Here is a 22,140-nt window from a genome sequence, read left to right on the forward strand (position 1 = left end):
CGGGACCAGAGGCACTGTAAGTACGTGCGCTAACCAGTCTATTAACCACAAGATCCAAACATTTCTTACTAACATTATGTAATTAATAAGAAGTAAACTGTTCTTCCAAATAAAATATATTTATTAGTGCCTGTAAAATTCCATAATACAAACTTTGTGACGAATACTTATTGTGTTAATTATACCAAAAGTAAACATTAATTATAAGATAATACTGTAGTTATAAATTGAATGTATATAAGTAATGTATAATCGATTCTAACAGAATCATACTCAGTGGCGGATCCAGAAGGTATAAACTGGAGGGGGCTACCAGTTCTCAGACTATAATACGTATACCATGATTTTATTATAAACTTTCAAACCATATAAATAATAGCTTAATTCTTTTTTGTCACTCAGAAAACTTGGGGGCAAGCCTCCTCCCGGCCCCGGGCTAGATCCGCCACTGATCATACTGTTACTAAATTTGCTTTGCTTAAATAAGCCTTGGTTTAAAAAAAAAAATCTTATAAAAGTACATTAAAAATATTTTGTAAATGAAATTGTTATTATTAAAATTTGTAAGAAAAATTACATATTTTTAGTGAATGTTATAGAAATACACAACTTTTATTACTTACTTATAATAAACATAATAGTAGAATTTTAACTTAATCAACTCCATAAATGTATCTTTTAAAAAACAAGTGTTTGATTTTTAAATGTTTTAACCTTGTCAACCTTCTTTCCACAAAATTTGAAATTTCAACTCTGATTAAATGTAGTGACGACGAATGCTTTACTGTATAAATTTTATTATAATAGGCTACTTCACATTATGTAATAAAGGAGATTGCTATTCCTAATCACACCCTTGCAAATATACAACATAGACGAAAAGAGTTATACTACATTTATACCTGGGGATATAGACACTTTAACCTTAACTATCTCCTAGATTTAAACAATTGTAATGTGTACAAACAAATCAGTAACTTTTACCATAAAAATCAAACATAATTCTAATATTTAAAGTACAAAAATGACGGCAACAACGAATAAGAATATATATATATAGGGTGTTTCAAAACAACACCGACAACGTTTGGGGGGTAATTCTTGACACCAAGATAAGACAAAAAGTAAAGACCAACCTGGGTGGACAAATGCTTTCTTTCGGAGTTATAGGTTGACGAAAACAAAATAAAGAACTTTAAACGTCCATAGCCCCAACACTATGGAACCTACCGTAGTCTGGTCAAGACTTCACTTAGGAACTAGTATATGCGCTATTCAAATATTCATGTTTCAGAATCCTGCGGTACTCACGCAGCAATTTTTGGGAGGTAGTTGGTGAGCACTTCAAATTATATGCCCGTAGTCAAACTCCCTTTATAAAAAATGTTGCGTGAGTACCACAAGATTCTGAAATATGTATTTTTGAATAGCACATATATTAGTTCCTCAGTGAAGTCTTGCCTCGACTACGATAGGTCCCATAGTATTGAAGCTATGGATCTTTAAAGTTCATTTTTTCATGTTTTCGACAGCCTATAACTCCGGAAGAAAGCATTTCTGCACCCAGGTTGGTCTATACTTTTTGTCTTATCTTGGTGTCAGGAATTCCTCCCAAACATATTCGGTGTTGTTTTGAACCATCCTTTATATATATATATATATATATATATATATATATATATATATATATATATATATATATATATATATATATATATATATATATATATATATATTGACGTATCAAACGCTACTTCGCATCATAAAAGTATACTGAACCTTGGATCTTCAGAGAGATATAGAGAGATGCTACATTTTTATATGCTACTTTTCCATGTTCTTATTCAAAAAAATTATTATGTTTGAGTGATCTGGTGTCAGCCTATTTCTTGAAGCACTAATTACCTGTCCTGCTGTTGAAAATACTCTTTCTGAAGGTACCGAAGTTGCTGGAATAAGCAAGTATTTTCTAGCAATGTGATAAAGGCGTGGCAACCTATGGCAATTTGCAGACCACCATTTGAGTGGATTTTCTGAAATTCGCAGAGCAGGATCAGCTAAATACCATGTCAGTTCATCAACTGCTGCTGTTGTTCTTTCTTTGTATGCAGATCCTAATAAGAAATGAAGTCCTGTTTCAACGAATTCATCTCCTGCACATTCTTCTATACGCTCTGTCTCCTGCAACATGTTCCTCACCATATTGTGTATGTCCTCACGACTCTTCTCGTCTGTTATAAATGGCAATGTTTTATAACGAGGATCTAATAATGATGCTATAATGAATGTAGAGTTCTCCAAAGTCATTCTATCGAAACCTACACGTTGACGAAGATCTTGGGCGATTGTTTGTTTTATACACTTGATTGCATCACTATCTGCGCCATCTGGAACTAAGTGAACACTTAGCAGTCCATACACAATGGGAAAGACGCTCGATATGGACACATATTCTTGTCCTGACAACACTTCTGTAGCTATTTTCAGAGGCTTGAGGCACGTTACCAGCTCTTCGATACCTATCCAACTTTCCTCAGTTAATGCTAATTTTTTCGAGTCCTGAACTTTCGTAACAGACCTGTCTGCTAGAATATCAACAACAGCCCGTTTCTGTTCAAGCAACCTTTCTAGCATATCATATGCACTGTTCCACCTTGATTTTACGTGCTGAATAAGTTTATGTAAAGGTAAATTTAATGTTGTTTGTCGTTTTCTTAGCTCACGGGATGCAACAGTGCTGTGCTTGAAATGCTTCACAATATCAGTTGCTTCATTTAATAATAATGTCACAGAGGGTAACGAAAGACCTTTGTTTACTGCAAGTTGTAGAGTATGAGCAAAACAATTAACACTTTTATATGGAAGTTGTTCACAAGCGTTTACTATGTTAGGGGCATTGTCGTGCACAATGCCAATAACCTTATCGGATATAGCCCACTTATCTAAAAGACTCTCAATGTGATTAGTAAGATTTTGGGATGTATGTCTTTCTTCTATCACAATAGATTCTAACACACATGTTTTTAATTGCAAGTCCTTTGTCAGTATGTGGGACGTCACTGTTATGTAAGATTCTGTTGTTCTTGATGTCCACGAATCTGTAGTTAAAGATACGAAATCTGATTCTGAAAGTTTTTGAAAAACTTGTTCACGAACAAAATCATAAAGTTCTTCAAGTCGACGAATGATTGTTTGCCTGGACGGTATTTTATATTTTGGTTCTACGTAAAGCATAAGCTCTTTGAAACCTTGACCCTCTACGTGAGATAAAGGTAGCAAGTCCATAACGATCATTTTAGTAATTAAGGAATCCAATTGTTGGCTTCTCTGGGTTGAACAGGGTCGATTCAAGTAACTTTGAATTTTGGTTTGCTTCTCGGATTTAGGAAGCTGACGACGTTTATGTTTGTTCTCAGATCCAGATGGTGCTGTTGTTTCAATGCTTGTCTCACATACATCAGATTCTTCCCGAGGGCCTGAAGCAGGACTTGGGGACGCCAGAAACTTCCTAAAAGTAATAATAATAACAGTAATGTATTACTGTTATCACTAAAACGAATTAAATTATATACTAATGTTAAGAACATTTTTTTAAAAAAAAAAAAGCAACATATTATAAAACTGATACAATTGATTTATACACGTATTCTTTAAACAAATACTAGTTCAAGTGGTAGACATTGGCTTCGCATTCGCGAGGTCGTGGGTTCGGTTCCAGCTCTCGATCATCCTGACTTGAGTTTTCCAGGGTTTTCCTCAGTCCTACCAGGTAAATGCCGGGATGGTACCTACTAAACAGGCCCTGGCCGATACCTTCCCAAATCATTTCCATTGTTATTAGATATCCAGTATAAAATGACCTCTGAGCTGTATCTGGTGATTGTTGAATAAATAAATAAAACAAATATGAGAAACACTACAAAACTTTGATAATGAAAATAAAAAAGATACAGCGTTGGAAACATGAAAATTTCGATTTCATCTAAGTAAGTCATCTAATTAGAGAACTAAAAGCCTTAACAAAGCAGTATAAGAAATATATATAGAACTGTTTTCAATACTGTAAAACAGCTTCCTTAGACACTCTGAGATCTAATTCCATTATCCTCATAGTAAATGTATTGCACTTGAACAGATGCCGCGGTCAAAGCAACCCCTAACCACAATTTTGATTTGTGCATTATATTATTTTGTATTAGATCTAAGTCTTCCTCTTGCAATTTGAATAGTTAAAGGATTAAAAAGCGTTGAACGTTTAATTATTTTTGCACTAGAATTTTTATTTTAGGGTTTTTTAATAATATTTCTTTATTTAAAAACTTAATAGTGTAAAAGCTAGGAAAAAATTTGAACTGACCGCAAATTGAACCTGAATTTATGGCTTTCCCTGTTACTGTTCACGGCTTTCTCCCGATTTTTCTGCATGCTATCCAGCGTTGCCTTATAAACCTATCTTACCGATATGGATACACCATTCATTTGCCGAACTATCAAATATTTGAAGTAGCAATATCTGTGACACAAAGAAAAAAGAAATGAAGTCTTGAAAAATTACGACAACCGAGTATCCTAGTCTTGGCTTTCCGTGTAAGTGCTTTACAAACTGAGAACTGACATGGAAAGACAAAGTCCCAGGGTTCAACTCCCGGTCTATCCACAATCCACAATGTAAGTCGCAAAATAAGCTAAAATAGAAACTAACGTTGAAATAGGCATTTTAAGCAAAATAAAACTTGGTACTAGTGCTTTAATTTGTCACAAAACCTACATACAGGACTTTGCTTTTCATTCTGAGGTAAGGGAAAAATGATATCTCCCGTTCTGCCTAAACGCCCTCCAGCACATTATTGAAAATATTTTTAAAAATCTTATCTTTATACGGAATAGCAATTCCCGTTCTGCCTAATCTTTAGAGACGGAGAATTTTGTGCAGGGAAGGATTTTTCTTCAGTAATTCCAACAGATTCTGTATGAAGTATAACTATTTCTTCAAGTTTCATCGTAAATTTTAGATGTTATTCTACTTGTTCCTCTCGGAAAAATGACTAGGATATAGTTCTGTTATTAGCAGTGTTATTCACATCTACTTTTAATATTCACATCTAAAGATACATGTGATTTTTTAACATATATATATACCAGCAGGGTAATGGAAAATTGATTGACTCACAAGGAAAGTTCTGGAGAAAGCACTCGGCTGCAGAGAAACTAAGCATACTACTTGAAGGACCAATCCATTCTGACTACTACAAGTTAATAAAATTCCTGTACGGTTGAGAACTGTTCGAGAGACTGGACTTGGAAATTCATATAAAAAATGAGTCTATGCGCATTTAAACGCGTTAAGTACAACATTATTAGCAACGAATATTAACATACGAATTGAAATCTATCGGAGGTAACAGAAGAAACTGTTTTGCAATAACTAACGTGTTTGTTACTTAAAATTAGTCATTATATGTTCATAATAATCATAGGTTAGAGTTGAAAATTGATCACTGCTGCTCTTCTGTTCTGTAAAGAAATGACACGGGCAAAATACTGCCTTGCATCATGAACACTTTATATGTGCAATTGCGTTGCATCCGTCAAGGGAGCAGTTCGCACAATCAAAGCAAAAAACAAATTCGATAGGTGATACGACAAGTGATTGTTCGGTAACATGCCTTGTGGAACGCAAACTGAAACAATCCAATGTATCGCGGTGATCGGAACTAATTCATTACCATGGATACGAACTTCGTTTGATTGTTTCGTTGGTACATCATAACGTCTGGATGAAGAAGTTTCATACTATGTACAAATCTCCTGCCATAATCTTTAATTGATCGGAATCCAAACACATCAAATGGTTGTACAAATCATGTGCAGTTCTTTGGTACATTCTCAATCATTACGTCTTTGCCATCCGTCATTCTACTTACAATGGACAATTTGTCTGTGAATGGACCACAGTGATCAAGCAGTAGTAAGTTTAAACCATCAAAACTGTATAATTACGGTATGTTGCTAGGAGGTGCAATCCTGCGTTTAACATTGAATCTCTTGAAAAGTTCTCAACCGTACATGCATTTGATTACCTTGTTGTAATCAGCATGAATTGGTCTTTCATGTGGTATGATTAATTTCTCTGCAGGCAAGTGCTTTTTCCCGAACTTCCTTTGTCAGTTGCAAGAAAGTCGTTTGACATTGTAACTGAAACGAACGTAAAACAAACTTCGGTCTAATATCAAGCCATTCCACAACAAAATTTTATTCAGTTTTCCAGCAGTTCATCTTCAGCACTTTAAAAGTCTCGCAGTACGTAAAAAGGTGTCACAATTCACACCCTCAAGACATGTTTGGCCATATACTAAACAAACCATGCAAGAGAATGCATAAGACGATCCTTAAAAAAGAGCGTTTGTCTTCTACATCACATCTTTTTTGAGTTGATTAACTCAGTTGCAAGAAAGCCGTTTGACATTGCAACTGAAAGGAACACGAACCAGACTTACCTCGGTTTAATATCAAGTCATTTTAAAACAAAATTTATTCGGATTTCCAGTAGTTTATATCCAGCATGCTAAGGCCTGCAGTACTTAAAAGGTGTCACAGTACACATTTTCAAAACATGTTTCACCACATGTTAAACAAACAATGCAAGAGGATGCATAAGACGGCCCTTTAAGAAAAGAAGCCTTGGCCTTCTACATGACAACTCCTTTTTCGGCATAACCTGATGAGGTGATTTGTCTTCTATACCTGATTCTATATTACATGCAATATGTCATACGCCAGCTACTTATATTGTCAATGCATATACTAGGAATACTAAATATCACATATCACCAATATAGCCAATACAATTTAGAATCATCACTGTTCTAAATGTGAACAGTATGCAACTGCATATACGTAAGCCACCAAATCTTACACATAATTCCAGACTTCTTCTCAGTGTTGTGATTTTCTGTTCAACTCGCCTATATTTAAGCTTTAATTCCTTGTTTCCTACTTCCAACATTAACATAGTAGCTTTATTTTCTCTTTGTTCTTGTAAAAGTTGCACAAATGTAAAAATATTTGGATTTCTTTTGTCAGTTTTCTGTTTAATTTAGAGTGTCACCCCATGACAATATTAGTTGTTCTTCCCTCAACATTGTCATAATAGTTCCACATCTATCTGGAAAAAGAAAAAGAGTGAACCCAGCAACCATTCACCTTCAAAAGTGCCGAACTGAAACAAAATCTTATAAATCCCTTTCTTCCTCGATTATTAGACCTTTTGATTTGATTGCAACTTTACAAAAACATAGAAGTATTTCAACATGTGATATTGATATTTTGTATTGCTGCTATATACAGAATACAAATCAGCTGACAAGGTGATGCCGGAAAAGGAGTTATGATGTAGAAGACTAAGACTCTTTCTTAAGGGCCGTCTTATGTATCCTCTTGCATTGTTTGTTTAACATATGACCAAACATATCTTGAGGATGTAAGCTATAGTATGTAGTTAGTGTATGTATGTATAGGATGTGTATAGTACTTATCACGCAGAAAATAAATTTCTTTAAATCCGAATGAATTTTTGTTGTAGAATGACTTGATGTTAGACTGAAGTAAGTTTGTTTTGTGTTCGTTTCAGTTATAATATCAAAAGGCTTTCTAATAACAATCAGTTTTCAATTTCCCTGCAGGTATTTTTTTTTAAATCACATTCATCATTAATAAAGTAAGTGCAAATAACACAGCTAATAACAGAATTGTATCCTAATCATTTTTCCGAGAAGAACAAGTAGAATAACAGCCAAAATATATGATGAAACTTAAAGATAGAGTTATTTTTCATACATAATCTGTTAGAAACACTAAACAGATTTAGGAATGCAGAAGAGAATCCAAGAGGACAAAGCCCAAGGAAAATTCTGCCAAAACGGACAAAATTCAAGGCACAGAATCATAGACGCAGCGTAATAAAATGATTAATATTTCTTTCTTTAACTCTAAAGCATCTAAAATGTTATCTGTAATTCTTCCCTTTATTGAAATAACATTTTTTAAATACTGGAAACCCAATAAAACTTTTGTAGCAAGACTTTTGTAGTAAGTATATTTCACATTTGACCTTTGCTTTAAAAATCTTGATCAGCATTTCAGAATTAAAATAAATAAATATTTATAAAACACCTAAAATATGTAAGGACGAGGATTTGCCCTTACTGTGTTTAATTTTTTGTGAATAAAGAATTAGTGTACAAGTGTATATAATGTTGTTATTGATAAAGGTAAGTCTGGCCAGACATATATTTAATTACATATACACGTATTATGTGTTATATATATTTATAATTTCATCTTTGTTATTGCTTATTTATATGTGTATATCTGCTTAAGCTGTGTACTCTAGCTTGGATTTCTTTTCAGCTTTATTTAACGAACTCAATATTCAAGTTTTTTCTATATAGGTTTTCTTATAGTGATCGATGGAATTTTCCAGAGGCTTGTGACGGTTGCTCGTTTTTCAAAAGATTTTTTTTGCAGATTTTTAAGCGAAAATAAAATTAAGTAAACTAAAAAGGGGAAGAGTCATCGACCATATAAAAGGAAGTCTCTTGCCGCATAGGGATATACTGCTGGATGACTATGGCTGTTAGAGCCGACCTGCGTTATTAAGGTCCTGCCTCGGTTTTTTTTTTTTTTTTTTTTAACTTTCCTATCTTGTAGGGAACAGTCTGAATGATGGCCGATGACAGAGAATAAATTATTTCTTTGGAGCCTGAGTGATGGCATTAGAATTTTCTGATATTTTAATGAAATAAGTAGGGACTGGCCTAAGTGATGGTCAGAGCAAGGAATAAGTGACTTCCTTCAGTCTGAGTGATGACCAAGTTTTGATGACATTTAGCTAGCCAGGTTATAAGCTTAAATGATAGCTTATTGGGATAAGTGATTCCCATTATCTTCTAGTTAGGAGAAGTAGGTTATAATTTTTTTTAACCTCGGAAGCAGAAAACATTTTAAAGTTTTTTCTTTAGTTTTTTTTTTTACCGCCAGAGAAACCTAAGTGATGGTTTTCTCTTTAGAGAAAGAGAATCTGTCGTTGAGCTAAGTGATGTCCATTGACAAACAGATCTCTTACGTTTAAAGACGGAAAGTTGTAGTCAGGCTTTCCTGATAGAGGTAGGCCTCAGATGAAACTGTGAGGGAATGACGGATCGGTGGAGTCTAACTAAGTAAAGTTATAGGAGTCTGTAGTCTGAGTGATGATCATCTAACTTAAGGGACAGGGCTCTGAAGTGAAAGAATTCCGAATCTTTTTTTTTTTTTTTTTTTGGCCTTAAAGAATTTCGTCGAATTACTACGATTTACTTTATTATCTGAATAAATATTTATCTACCCTGATAAGTCTAGTAGTTTTCATTTGAAAATATGACAACCCATATATTTGATGGTAAATTTAAATATTTGATTGTTGTTTAATTGAGATTGAATGCCCTTAGACAGCCGAAACAGCCTGGAAGGAGGAAACCACAACAAATAAAAGATTGCTATATACTATCTCAAAAGAATGATTTTTTTAAAAAAATCAAATAACATCACAGTTACTTTTCGTAATTAAAATGAATGGTCTTACAGTAATATGCTGAACGTATTTCAAACGTATTAAATTATAATAAGTAGGACTACCCAGGACTGAGTAAATAGGTAGAAGCTATTAATGCAAAAAAGTATGTTCCCTAAATAAATGCAAATTTTATGTCTTGGCAGAAGCACATATCTCTTAATCTAAATATTATCGCAATGTTGTGTGTATAGTGATTTCAAGATTATTTCTAATACCTAAAAATTTTTCATTCGTATATACGTATATGGTTATCCCATCCCTCCAAAAAAAAACCTTCGATCACGCTACGCCTCTACCTGTTATTAATTTACTATTTACTTTTTTGTTAATTTCATTCCTATTTGCTAACACTGTAGTATTTATTTTGTATCCCCTACTAAGTCTATATCGTCCGTATATTTAAGTAACTATTGTGAGCATTTAATGATAGTCTTTTGTTGTTACTTCTAATTTTCTTAATAGGATATTCTATACAAGATAATAACGGAGATAAGGTATTCACTTGCTAAAAAGGGTACTCCACTATCAGCTAGGAGAAGCATTTAAGCAAAATAATAATAATAATAATAATAATAATAATAATAATAATAATAATAATAATAATAATAATAATAATAATAATAATAATAATAATAATAATAATAATACACTTGAAGGCATTATTTGAGCTACACAGTACTATCCATTTCCATACCAACGTTTTCAATTAGGTTGTAAAGAATGTGATCAACCAATCTCACGGTACTCTTTTCAAGAAATGTGTTGACGACACTGTGAGAAATCTTCTGCATCTCATACACAAACACCAACAGAAAGCAAATATGCAATTTATGAGATAGAACTTCTTACCAGTCTTGGGAAGTAACGTAACGCAAGTAACGCGTTACTTTTTAAGTAACGTTTCCTAGTAACGCGTTACATTTTTTCCAAAGTAACTGTAACGCTAACGCGTTACAAATTTTTTAGTAACGTACCTAGTTTGCGTTACTTTTTTCGCGTTACATTTCGGATGAGTATCTACAAAATATGTACCGTATGTTTTTTCGGAAACAAATATTTCTTTCCTGTAAGTGAATTTATCAGAATAAAACTATCGAGCATGAACTACGTATGTCAGTGATCTACAGTCACAGACACACAAAGAAAGAGATAAGTTCATAGTGCCACTTGCTGTGTTTTGAAGATGAGGACAGCTTTAGGGAAATCACGTGAATTGATGGCAAGCACCTGGAAGATTTTGTCGTAGATTTTGACAGCTCCAAATCAATACACCCAGTGAGTGAACAAGGAGTGCAATGATACCGGTAGTTTATTTTATTTTGATTGGTGTTGTTTTTATAAAGATGGAGAACGAAAATATTTTACCGTTCGAACATTTGAAAGAGTACTTTTTACTTAAAAGCTGAGGATGATGGTGGACAGAATTTAAAAGTAAAGTGTCTGAAGTGCCCCGGCGGACAGTATTTATCAGCAACTAGGGTGCCATAATTAACGATTTACAGTAAGGGGTTAATATGAATAAACTGTGTTCTAATGAGCAGGCCTACGTTATTACTAGAAAATAGTTTGCTGATGGTATGTAAATTGGAGTTCTTTCAGTTCAGTTTGCTTATCCTGAGTCCCGTTGATTATAGAGTTTGAAACTAGCTTTAAAAAGCATGTATCGATTTTAGAGTTACTCGCAAATTTTGATTCACTCCCAGTTCATGTGTTCTCATTTTATTAGTTGCAGTGTAATGTTTCTCTATATTCTGTATTTTTAATTTTACATAACATTGTTATTATTATATAATTAGTTTAGCAGAATAATAATAAGCAACCATTTTTTCTAACGCGGAGGGATGAGCACGAGTCAAGCTAAAACTCGACTCGACCCGAATTCAAGTCGAGTTTCGAGTCAAGTCAAAGGTAATATCCTCGTGTCGAGTTCCGAGCCAATTCAACTTTTCGCGTCGAGTTTCGAGTCCAGTCGAGTTTGATAAATGGCTCGTTCGTTTTAACTCATCTTGAAATCATGGCCTGATTACACTGGAAAACGAAAGCCATGAGAAATGAAAGCTAAACAGTAATATGGAATACTTTTAGTGTTGCTAACGAGAGGGGACACTGCTCGCATCTCGTCTCGTCTCGATAGCGAGACCACAAGAGATTTTTTTATAACAAGCTCAGCTCGGCTCGGCTCAACTGAGAAGATGGCTCGAGCCGGCTAACTTGGGGTGAACCATCGGCTCGAGCTAGCTTGGTAGGGATGAGCCATCTCCTCTGTTCGGCTCAACTGAGCCGAGGGCTCTAGCTGAGTCGGTTGGGTGAGCTGTTGGCTCGGCTCACTTCTCGGTTCGGGTCGATAGTGAATGAGCTGTGAGCCGAGCTGCTCCAGTCGTTGACAATTCTAAACCCGGGACAAGCAGTTTTGAAGATATTTGGCCAGTGCCCTATAACTTTTAACAGTGTTTGGCTCGAGCCCGAATACTCAACCTAGACCCTCAACCCGAATTTAGAAGCTCGTGATCAATGTCCTTGACTCTTAGACTTCACACTACCGATGTTGGCAATCAACTAGTTTTTTAGTATTCAAATACAAAACGCCTATCTTTTATTTTTATATGTAGTGTTGTTATAATAATAATAATAATAATAATAATAATAATAATAATAATAATAATAATAATAATAATAATAATAATAATAATAATAATAATAATAATAATAATAATAAGTTGTAGTAGTAGTAGTAGTAGTAGTGTCACTGATAATACTTATATTGTCAATGTAATATACTTGAAGAGAGTACTCGAAACTACACACCGGATTTGGCTTGACTCGACTCGAAACTCGACCCTAATTCGAGTCGAGTTGGGGGAAATTTTTCGAGACGAGTTCTCGGGTCGAGCTCAAAGATGTTTGTTTCTTGTCGAATCGAGTTTCAAAGTAAACTTGCTCGTGTCCATCCCTACGAGTAACGCAGTATGGCATTTTATCAAATATTATATGAAAATGTTCATATATCAAGTAAAAATTTGTCCTTGCATTTACATAAAGCGATTCAGGACGTGCAATAATAATAATAATAATAATAATAATAATAATAATAATAATAATAATAATAATAATAATAATAATAATAATAATAATAGCGGTAGTAATATTAGCACGGAAAATTGAAGTCATAATTTTTTTCACATTTTTAAAATTTCGGACCTAAAAGTAACGCGTTACTTTCGAGGTAAAGTGACAGTTACTTTTTTGGGGCAAGTAACGCGTTACTAACGGGTTACATTTTAAGAGAAAGTAAAGTAACTTGTAACGCGTTACATTTTTACAAGTAACTTACCCAACACTGCTTCCTACCACTTTTTTCTTTAAGGAATTGCCTATTCTATCTGCTGCAGATGGTACTCATTTTATTGAATTGAACTGAATTGAAAATAATCTTATAGGTTCAACGTATAAAACAAAAGAACGCACACATAAAATACAGACAATGAGATATCTAATTCTGTGATGCGGTAGTTTAAACTACGCAATGCATAAGGTATCAAATGTGCTTGAGCTTAACTCCTGTACGTATATGTACTTAATACGCTTTCAGCTCTTTTTTGAATATATTAAATTATTTAATTTCTCTTAATACTGAAGGTAAAGCACTCCATGATCTGGATGTGAATACCAAAACTATTAATTTGAAATTTTGTATTTGTGACCTGCTGATGTGTGGCATGTTATATTTCTATACGTCGCATATGAATATACAGTCGCTCTAGAACTTAGTTTTATATACGCCAAGTGAAATTTATGGTGGACAAACACCATGTGTGTGGGTTTCCTCAGGGTTCTCCCGTTTTCTCTCACTTTCTTCATTCCACCATTTCATTCATTTTTCATCATCACCGTCTCCTTTAGCCTAACTGGCGTAACCGTGGGACGTAAAACTCAAAGATTTCATTTCATTTCATTGATTATAATTTAAAATTTATGAAAGCCCTATCTACTTATAGTATTATATGAAAAGTTTGTTATTGACGAACATAGAACAAATACTAAAGAGTTTCAGGAAAAACTTCTGGGAAAATATTGAGTACTAAAAAGACGAAAATACAAGTGAATATAGGAATAACGCAAAACGGAACTTTACAGAATCTATTTATTACTGAATTTCATACTAATAAAAAAAAGAGATATTATGTTGATCACATAAATAAAGTCGTGGCGTGGCCAGTCTTCTAGTGAGTAAGGCTGTGGAAACAGACGCTTGGGCACTAAGTTTTAATAGTTCGTATTGTATGGAATCTAATGTAATTCTTTGTTTCTGTGGCGATGAACCATTGAACTCCTTCAGCTATATAGTTAACTAGTTTTTCACCACCGATATAGATGTTCCCAACCAACCATCTATATATTTTACCAAACAGCATTTACGATTTTCTGTTGTATAATACAAAATACGTGCATAACATGTAGAAAGGGTACACAGTCAGGAAAGTAGCATACGGTAAGTATAATTATGTAGTGAAAAAGAATGACATGTGTAAAAAAAATGAAAAAAATAAATGAAATCTTTGAGTGTAACGTCCCACGATTATACTCTTTAGGCTATGGGAGACGATGATTAAAGCAAGTGAATGATGATCGAAGAATTGATAGAATGAGAAAGAGGGAGGAAACGGGTGAGACAACCCCGAGCATTGACCCCAAGCACCAGAGGTAAGCACTCTACCACTGAGCCACTGTGCCCTCGATATGTCTACCGAAGTTATTCAAAATCTAAGAATACTTAATGTTATAATTCATTATTATTCCTATTTTTACAAACTACACGACAATTTAGAATTTAATGTGCTGCAACTAGATAGAATTTGTTGCTATGCACTATAACTTTATGCAACAATGACGGTACGAAGCTCTCTTCATTCCAAGAGATAAAACGTATTCTTATTAATTTTTCAGATACAACTGAGGTTTTGGAATTACACTAAAACCACACGTCAAAGGGGAAACCAGTACACATAACTGGGAGTCGGGCACAACAAAAATGGATAATTTTACTATTATAGAGTCATATCAGAATTTCTCGTACTTCAGTAACTCATAACCACGGTAATACTTTGAAATTGTGATGTTTTTCTTTCAAGTTCTCAAACAGTGAAAAATATCATCATATAGGACTGACTGGATCATAGTTTTTTTCATTTAGAATAATTACCTTGTATTTGAAAATGAACAAATCTACTAGTGTGTAATATGCACTTTCAAGTCTTCGGTTTATTACTTTTATATAACATAATACATATCGTATTCATAGAGTACTTTATATTTAGAGGTCAATTATTTCTTTTAACTGTGAGAAAGAAATCTCAATAAACGCATTATTCATGAGTGATTTCTATTACGAACATTACTTTACAAGCCAAGGTAGTAAAAAAAATAAAAAAATAAATAAATAAATAAATAAATAGAAAATCTAAACTTAACTTCTGGTTCGACAACCTGTGAAAGTTTGAGCCTACGGCGAACTTTCCTTAGCCAGGACCATGCGTGGACAGCTCGAAAACAACGAACGTCCTTAACACCGGCTTTCTTGACGAGAATCCTCTAGCTTTTTATTTAACTAGCTAACCATTTTCTTTCACAATGATGAGTCAATATCGAAAGTTAGGCCTCGCCAGGAATCGAACTTGGCACCAGAGATTGAACATACCATAGGTATGCACGACAACCATTCTTGTTTTTCAAAGGAAACCACCCTTATCACATTAAAGTTCCAATTTTAACCAATTGAATGCTTTTCATGGATTATATCGGAACTTTTACAACACAACACACACAAGTAAAATGAGGACAGTTGAAAACAAACATGCCCGAAGTGTGATTGGAACCCATGATACTTAGAGCGAGTGATTCTGACCCTACTCGACTAAGTTTCTCGACTAAACGCGAGCACATACGGTCGTATACCTCATATTCAAAAATAAGAACCCCTATATTTGCTAATTTCTATTCTAAAATTTGATAGTATATTGTAATACAGTATTTTCATAAAGAAGAATAGAAAGCAGGTTAATAAAGATACTATTATATAGAAGAATAACAGTTAAATTACAGTACTAAATAAACCACGTAAGTAACTACAGCACATATGAACTGCATAAAATAAAACTTTCTGACTGAAGCAGAGCAAAACATGTTCACTAATAACTTGTATTATATTTTGGATATGTTGTCTCACACATTAAAGGCAATGATTTAGTTATATGGGAAACCCAGGTAAATTTCTCCTTTCCTGGTTTCTCTTCCCTAGCACTAACTTAATTACTGTTTTCCCAGTCTGGGAATAATATTCCACTCACCATCCTAGAAATTCTAGGTTTAGCTATAACGATCCGTAGATTCGACATCATGTAGGATCCAAAAATGGTGAGATCAAAAAAGAGATGAAATCTCATTAAAACCGGTGTAAATAATCCTACTAAAAATTCTAAAAATATCGTTTGAATGTCAAAATAATAATAATAATAATAATAATAATAATAATAATAATAATAATAATAATAATAATAATAATAATAATAATTTACAAATCAGAATTTGAAGGATTTATATATGATTCACGAAAAAAGTATTCGTTAAGGACTCAGTTGGTCTTTTACCCCCTCAAGAAAATTCACATATAAAACACTAATTACCATAACTTTAATACAACTTATTATTAATATATGTGTTTTGCTTTGCTTTGGTCAGGAAGGGTTATATTTATTTGTTTATTTTTTTACTCAGTACGTACTTTGTATATTCTCAGAATTACAACGAGACAAAGCAAATATTCACTTACATCTTTATTTCTTAAAATTTATTCTAACAAAAGTAAGGAGTGTCTTGTATTCAATAGGATGTTAATTTTGTTCGTAATTATGTACACTCATGTCCAAAATTATTGTCGCATGTCTATAAATATGTTGTAGGAATATAATTTGATAACGAATTTGCCCGATATTTCTTATAATGTTACTGTGTGTATAATCGGCAAAGACTGGTATGTGGAGAATTTTATGTCAAAAGAGCAGTAAATAAGAACAATAAAGCGAAAATAAAACTTTCGTGTCCATTCAGCAACATTACAACGATATATTGTATTCTATTCTTAATTGTATTATTTTTGAGCAAAATGTGTGATCTTTCTGTAAATATGCACTGGCCAGCTAGGTTAGAAAGAAGAAAAAAAGGAGAGAAAGCTATCTTATTGTAAATCAATGTATGTTTTGTTGTTTATTTTTTAAAAAAATAAATCACCATGACGTTGTATTTATAGGTTACTATAAAAAAAAAACATAAGCAAGGTAAGACATGATAAATACTACTGGCTTGTGTATAGCCCGCTCCCCCAGTTCTTTGTCACCGGAACTGGAAGAGTCACTACTACTACTACTACTGCTACTACTATTACTATTACTACTATTACTATTACTACTATTACTATTACTACTACTACTACTTATATCGAGAACAGAACCCAACCAACCCCTGCGGGGCTTCTAACCCGTTCCTACTACTACTACTACTATTATTGGTACTAACTACCACTACTACTACTATTATTGGTACTAACTACCACTACTACTACTGCTACTACTACTACTACTACTACTACTACTACTACTACTACTACTAATTATACTAAATCTACCTTACCACAAGATTTACATCTTAAATCTTTATAACATGCGATTCCGATTCATTATGAACTAATATGAATCGTTAGAATCACTATGATTCGTTAAAAATCACTGGGGGGAGCGGGCTATACTCAATCCATACTATTTTCTAAAAGGATCGCGAAGATTATTATATAAAAAGAATATAAGAATAAACGACATTTGTATATTATGTCAATTTAGTTTATTCATTGTGGCTCGATAAGATAATGTAATATTAGAATCAGTACTAAAAACGAAACCAAAAAAGGGTTATCGTTATAACATTTTGTTTTCTCATTCTAATTTTCGTTTTTATAATTCTTTTCCTATGAAATTTACCACAAATCTACAATTCTCGATTATACACATAGTATCAGTATTAAAAGTACCCTGCAAAATCATTATCAAATTATATTCTTTCACGACAATCATTTTGGACATGAGTATACTAAGGCCTACTAGAAAATGAAATTCTTACCTCAAACTGTCTTCTTGTTGATTTTCTTGTAGATTGGTAGATGATGGTCCTGGGATTGCAGTTGGTCCAGGTTCATCGGTATTATTACTTTCCTCTTGCTCTCCACGAGCTGTCGGGATTGTTGGGTGTTTGCTATTTACATGATGCCACAAACCTCCTGTACTACTTCCGCTTCTCATCACTCTTCCACAATATTTACATTGGGCACCATTATGTGTTTTTTTAAAATATTTCCACACTTCAGATCGACCCATTACGACTATGCCAGTAACCAAATTAAATCTTCAGCATTGAAAATTCGTGTTTTTGTCGAGAACAAATCAACGACTAGTCGACACTTTGCCGCGGACGCAACTATACATGTCAAAGCGAGTATACACTATTAGAACTACTGTTCTTTCAACTCTAACCAAGAGCCTGCTCTTTATAATTGGTCAAAATTAGCTGCACGATTGAGTTAAACTTTTTCTTCCAATTCATATATATTCCCTAAACGTGAGAACAGGGTGTTTTCAAGACGTCGTGTGATCCAGTCTGGCGCAAATTTCACATAATGTTCTGGTAAGAAACTCTTCAAGGTAAATTCCCGATAGAGAACCGTCCCATGGGAAAGCAAACTCTTATACTTTCATTGAAAGATAACAAAACAAGTTGTACCAAAATTCATTAATTTAAATTCTTGCAAAGTTTGGGGGCGATAGGCAATTTTTAAATTTCCCACCGAAGTGTGGTAATAAACAATAACTTTAGTTCTTTCCCACACTTCTGACAAAATAAAATCTCCGTTTTATTTGTAATTTTATTCACGTATTGTGGACATTTATAGAGAGAAAAAGATAAAAATATGTTAACATCTTATCTTCTTTCTATTAGCAGTGTGTGTCATGTGACTTTCCTTGGTTCGAAGCCTTCGGAAGTATAACATGGCAACATTTTGGGACCATTGCTTCCTTCTGTGTGAAAGAATTTCTTTAGGCGTTCACATGATAAGGAAAACCAATTTACGTGAAATTCATCGTCAAATCATTGCAAATAAAAAAAAAAAAATCGTGAAATACTACAATATATGACAAACATCTTTTTATTCGTAGACAATTTCTCACGCTGAAATTTGCTAGTAAAGTTTGTTTCTTATTTGTCTTATCTCGTTACTTGGCGACTGAACGTTCCGTCTGCTGTTAACTATATTGATATGACTCTACATTTCTCTTTCAATCGATATGTAAGCTCCTAGATTGAATATATTAAACAACTTGTTTTCATTTCATGCGGAAAAAAAATATCTAGTGGTAGGGTTACCAGATTTTTATTTACCCAATCGAGGACATCTTTTCTAAAGACGAGTTCGTGATTACGGAAATACATATAACTAACTAACTCTATGGCCTATGGAACCCGGAGGTTCAATGCCGCGTTCATAAAAGCTCTCCACTGACTTCTATCCTTAGCTAACTGCATCCAGTTTCTACTTTGTATTCCAATCTCTGAGAGAGCTCCTCCGTGGCTAAGCGGTTAGCGTACGCGCCTTTGGCGCGGGAGACCCGGGTTCGATTCCCGGCGGGAGCTCATGTGGTTCGGATTCCACGTTAATCAGTAGGTCCACGTCTCATATAGCCTCGCTGCTGAACTGGACGATAAACTCAAAAAATCAATCAATCAATCAATCCAATCTCTGAGAGATCCATCTTAATATTGTCCTCCCATCTGCGCCTAGGTCTTCCTAATGGTCGTTTTCCGGTTGGTCTTCCAGTTAAGATTTTGAAAACGTTCCTATTTTCTTCCATCCTGGCTACATGACCTGCCCACCTGAGCCTCCTATACTTGATGACCGTAAGAATGTTGGGTAAACCGTATAAATTATGTACTTCCTCGTTATGAAGTTTCCGCCATTCCCCATTCGCGTTTCTCTTGGAATATTCGTCTTAGGATTTTGTTCTCAAATACTTTCAATCTATGTTCTTTCTTCCGAGCAGCGACCATGTTTCACAGCCATACAGAACAACAGGCATGATTATCGTTTTATATATTTTAAGCTTCAAATTCCTCGATAGAATTCGCGACGACAGGATATATTGTACTGAATAATAACACGAATTCTCTGCTTTTAGTCGACATTTAATTTCTTCGTGAATATGGTTTTCGCCTGTTAATATTGATCCCAGGTATTTGAAAGTATCCACTTTATCAAAAGTATTATTTGATATTTTAACGCATCCATAATTTGCCGTATTACGATTCCGACGAACTTCCACGTATTTTTCCTTCTTCCATGTAGTTTTCTCTACATTTACTTCCAACCCATGTCCCTACAAGGGTTTAATAAGACCTCTGCATTTCTTTCTATTGTTCTCCTATCATCCCCTATTAAATTTACATCATCAGCATACGCCATAACCTGTTGAATCCCATTCAACTCTAGGCCCTGGTTGCTATCTTTGATTTTCCTTATAGCGTATTTCAGGACAAAGTTGAATAATAAGGGCGACAACACATCTCCTTGTTTCAGGCCATTCTCGACGTGAAAGCTCGTGTACAAAAATTTTCCTATCCGTACTTTACTTTGGGATTCATTTAAACATATCTTAATTAATCTAATTAGCTTCTTTGGTATTCCAAATTCTGTAAGAATGTTGTGCAATGTTTCTCTCCTAACCCAGTCGTCAGCCTTTCTAAAATCAATAAAGAGTTGATGTGCCGGGGTATTGTATTCCCACTTTTTTTTCGAGAATTTGGCGAATGATAAATATTTGGTCGATAGTTGATCGATTTCGTCTAAATCTGCACTGATAATCTCCAATAATTTAATCTGCGTATGGGGTCAATCTTGCTAATAGAATGTTTGAGAGGATTTTATAGGATGTTGACAGAAGAGAAATGCCTCGATAATTGTTACAGTCGGGTTTGTCGCCTTTCTTGTGAATTGGAACAATGATTGATTCTTTCCATTCTCGTGGCAATTCTTCCTTGTTCCAGTTAAGGAGAATGAGTTTGTGTATCTTGTTCCACAACTTTTCGCCTCCAGCTAAAAATAGCTCAGACGGAATTTCCTCTACACCCGGAGATTGTGTTTCTTTAATTTCTTTATAGCGATTTCTACTTCTATTCGGCTAGGTTCTGGGATATATGGTTCTGCGGTGTGTATTTCCCTTTCTCCATGCACATTAGTTTTTGGCTGCGTGTTAAGCAATTCGTCAAAGAAATCTTTCCATCTATTTAAGATGCTATCTGTGTCCGTGAGAACTGTTCCGTCAGCTTTCTTTAATATATAGGCACGAGGTTGATAGCCTTTCTTAAATTCGTTGATCCCTTATACATGTCCCGAACTACGCTTAATACAACAGAGACATTTAATTTAATGATAAGCCAGACATGCCCAAATCCTAGTGCACGGGCCACAAGGATATTCTCAAAATTTCCATATAAATGGAAAAGCAATAAAATTTTGAATTTATATTACAACTACTTATTACTGTGTATTTCCGACTAGAAAACTTATTTTTTTGGTATCTAATTTTAGTGAAAAAAAGTTAACACATTTGTAAAATCTGAAGCTTCCAAACGCCGCTGTATTTTCATTTTTTCCCCTAAATTGATGCCCAGCTCCACAACTGGCCCCATGTACTCAAACCGTTGAGCACCCGGGTCGAAAGCTGTAACGTTCAACAAACCTTTATCCAGCGACAATGTATACCCAAAGATGTAAAATCCACATATATTATTATTAGTTCTTCAATCTATTTTGTTTCAAGCAATTTTCAATCTTGTTTGTTTTCCTTTCGTTCCTTGACATTAAAACTGATTAGTTGTTGCGAGTTATTTTCACCAGTGATCCGCAACCTTTTGCTCCTCGCGGCACAACATAAATTACTAAATTACTAAATGGGGGCGCGGTGGCTCAGTGGTAGAGCTTCACCTCCGGTGCTTGCGGTCCCTGGTTCGATCCCAGCTCGCGCCGTGTGGACTTTGTGGTGGACAAACACCGTGCTCGTGGGTTTTCTCGGGGTTATCCCGTTTCCTCCCACTTTCTTCATTCATTTCTCATACTCACCGTCTCCTTTAGCCTAACCGGCATATAACCCGGTTGCGGATCACTGCTTTATACCATCACTAGCATAAGCCTCTAACGTTATTGTTTCATACTTCTACTGCTTACTCGGGTCTGCAAGTAATTCTTTGGATTGCTTATTCGTGCCGGGAGCTGAAGTTTAAGGAATACAATAAATAAACAACTTTCAATCTCAATTAGGGATGGCCAATTCCGGAATTTTTACTTTCCGGAATCCGGAAAGTAAAATCGGGGAAATTCCGTAATTCGGAAAAATTCCGGAATTCGGAAAAAATATTTTTTTCTTTTTGTAATCCTA

The 22,140-nt window shown here is 34.3% G+C and overlaps 2 protein-coding genes across 2 annotated transcripts in view; one reads left to right on the forward strand and one right to left on the reverse strand.

The window, feature by feature from the left end:
* The window catches only part of LOC145673828 (uncharacterized), a 101,975-nt gene that overhangs the window by 20,559 nt on the left and 59,276 nt on the right, over positions 1–22,140 (forward strand). The window lies entirely within an intron of this gene.
* On the reverse strand, positions 1,684–19,256 carry LOC145673827 (E3 SUMO-protein ligase ZBED1-like). The gene is made up of 2 exons (XM_081743599.1): positions 17,777–19,256; positions 1,684–3,508 (listed from the first exon to the last, which is right to left on the reverse strand). Exons 1-2 carry the CDS (start codon positions 18,028–18,030, stop codon positions 1,825–1,827), a joined length of 1,938 nt encoding a protein of 645 aa, XP_081599725.1. The 5' UTR covers positions 18,031–19,256; the 3' UTR covers positions 1,684–1,824.

The sequence above is a fragment of the Thermobia domestica genome, chromosome 17 (assembly GCF_964235325.1).
Source record: "Thermobia domestica chromosome 17, izTheDome1.hap1.1, whole genome shotgun sequence".
Taxonomy (NCBI): Eukaryota; Metazoa; Arthropoda; class Insecta; order Zygentoma; family Lepismatidae; genus Thermobia; species Thermobia domestica.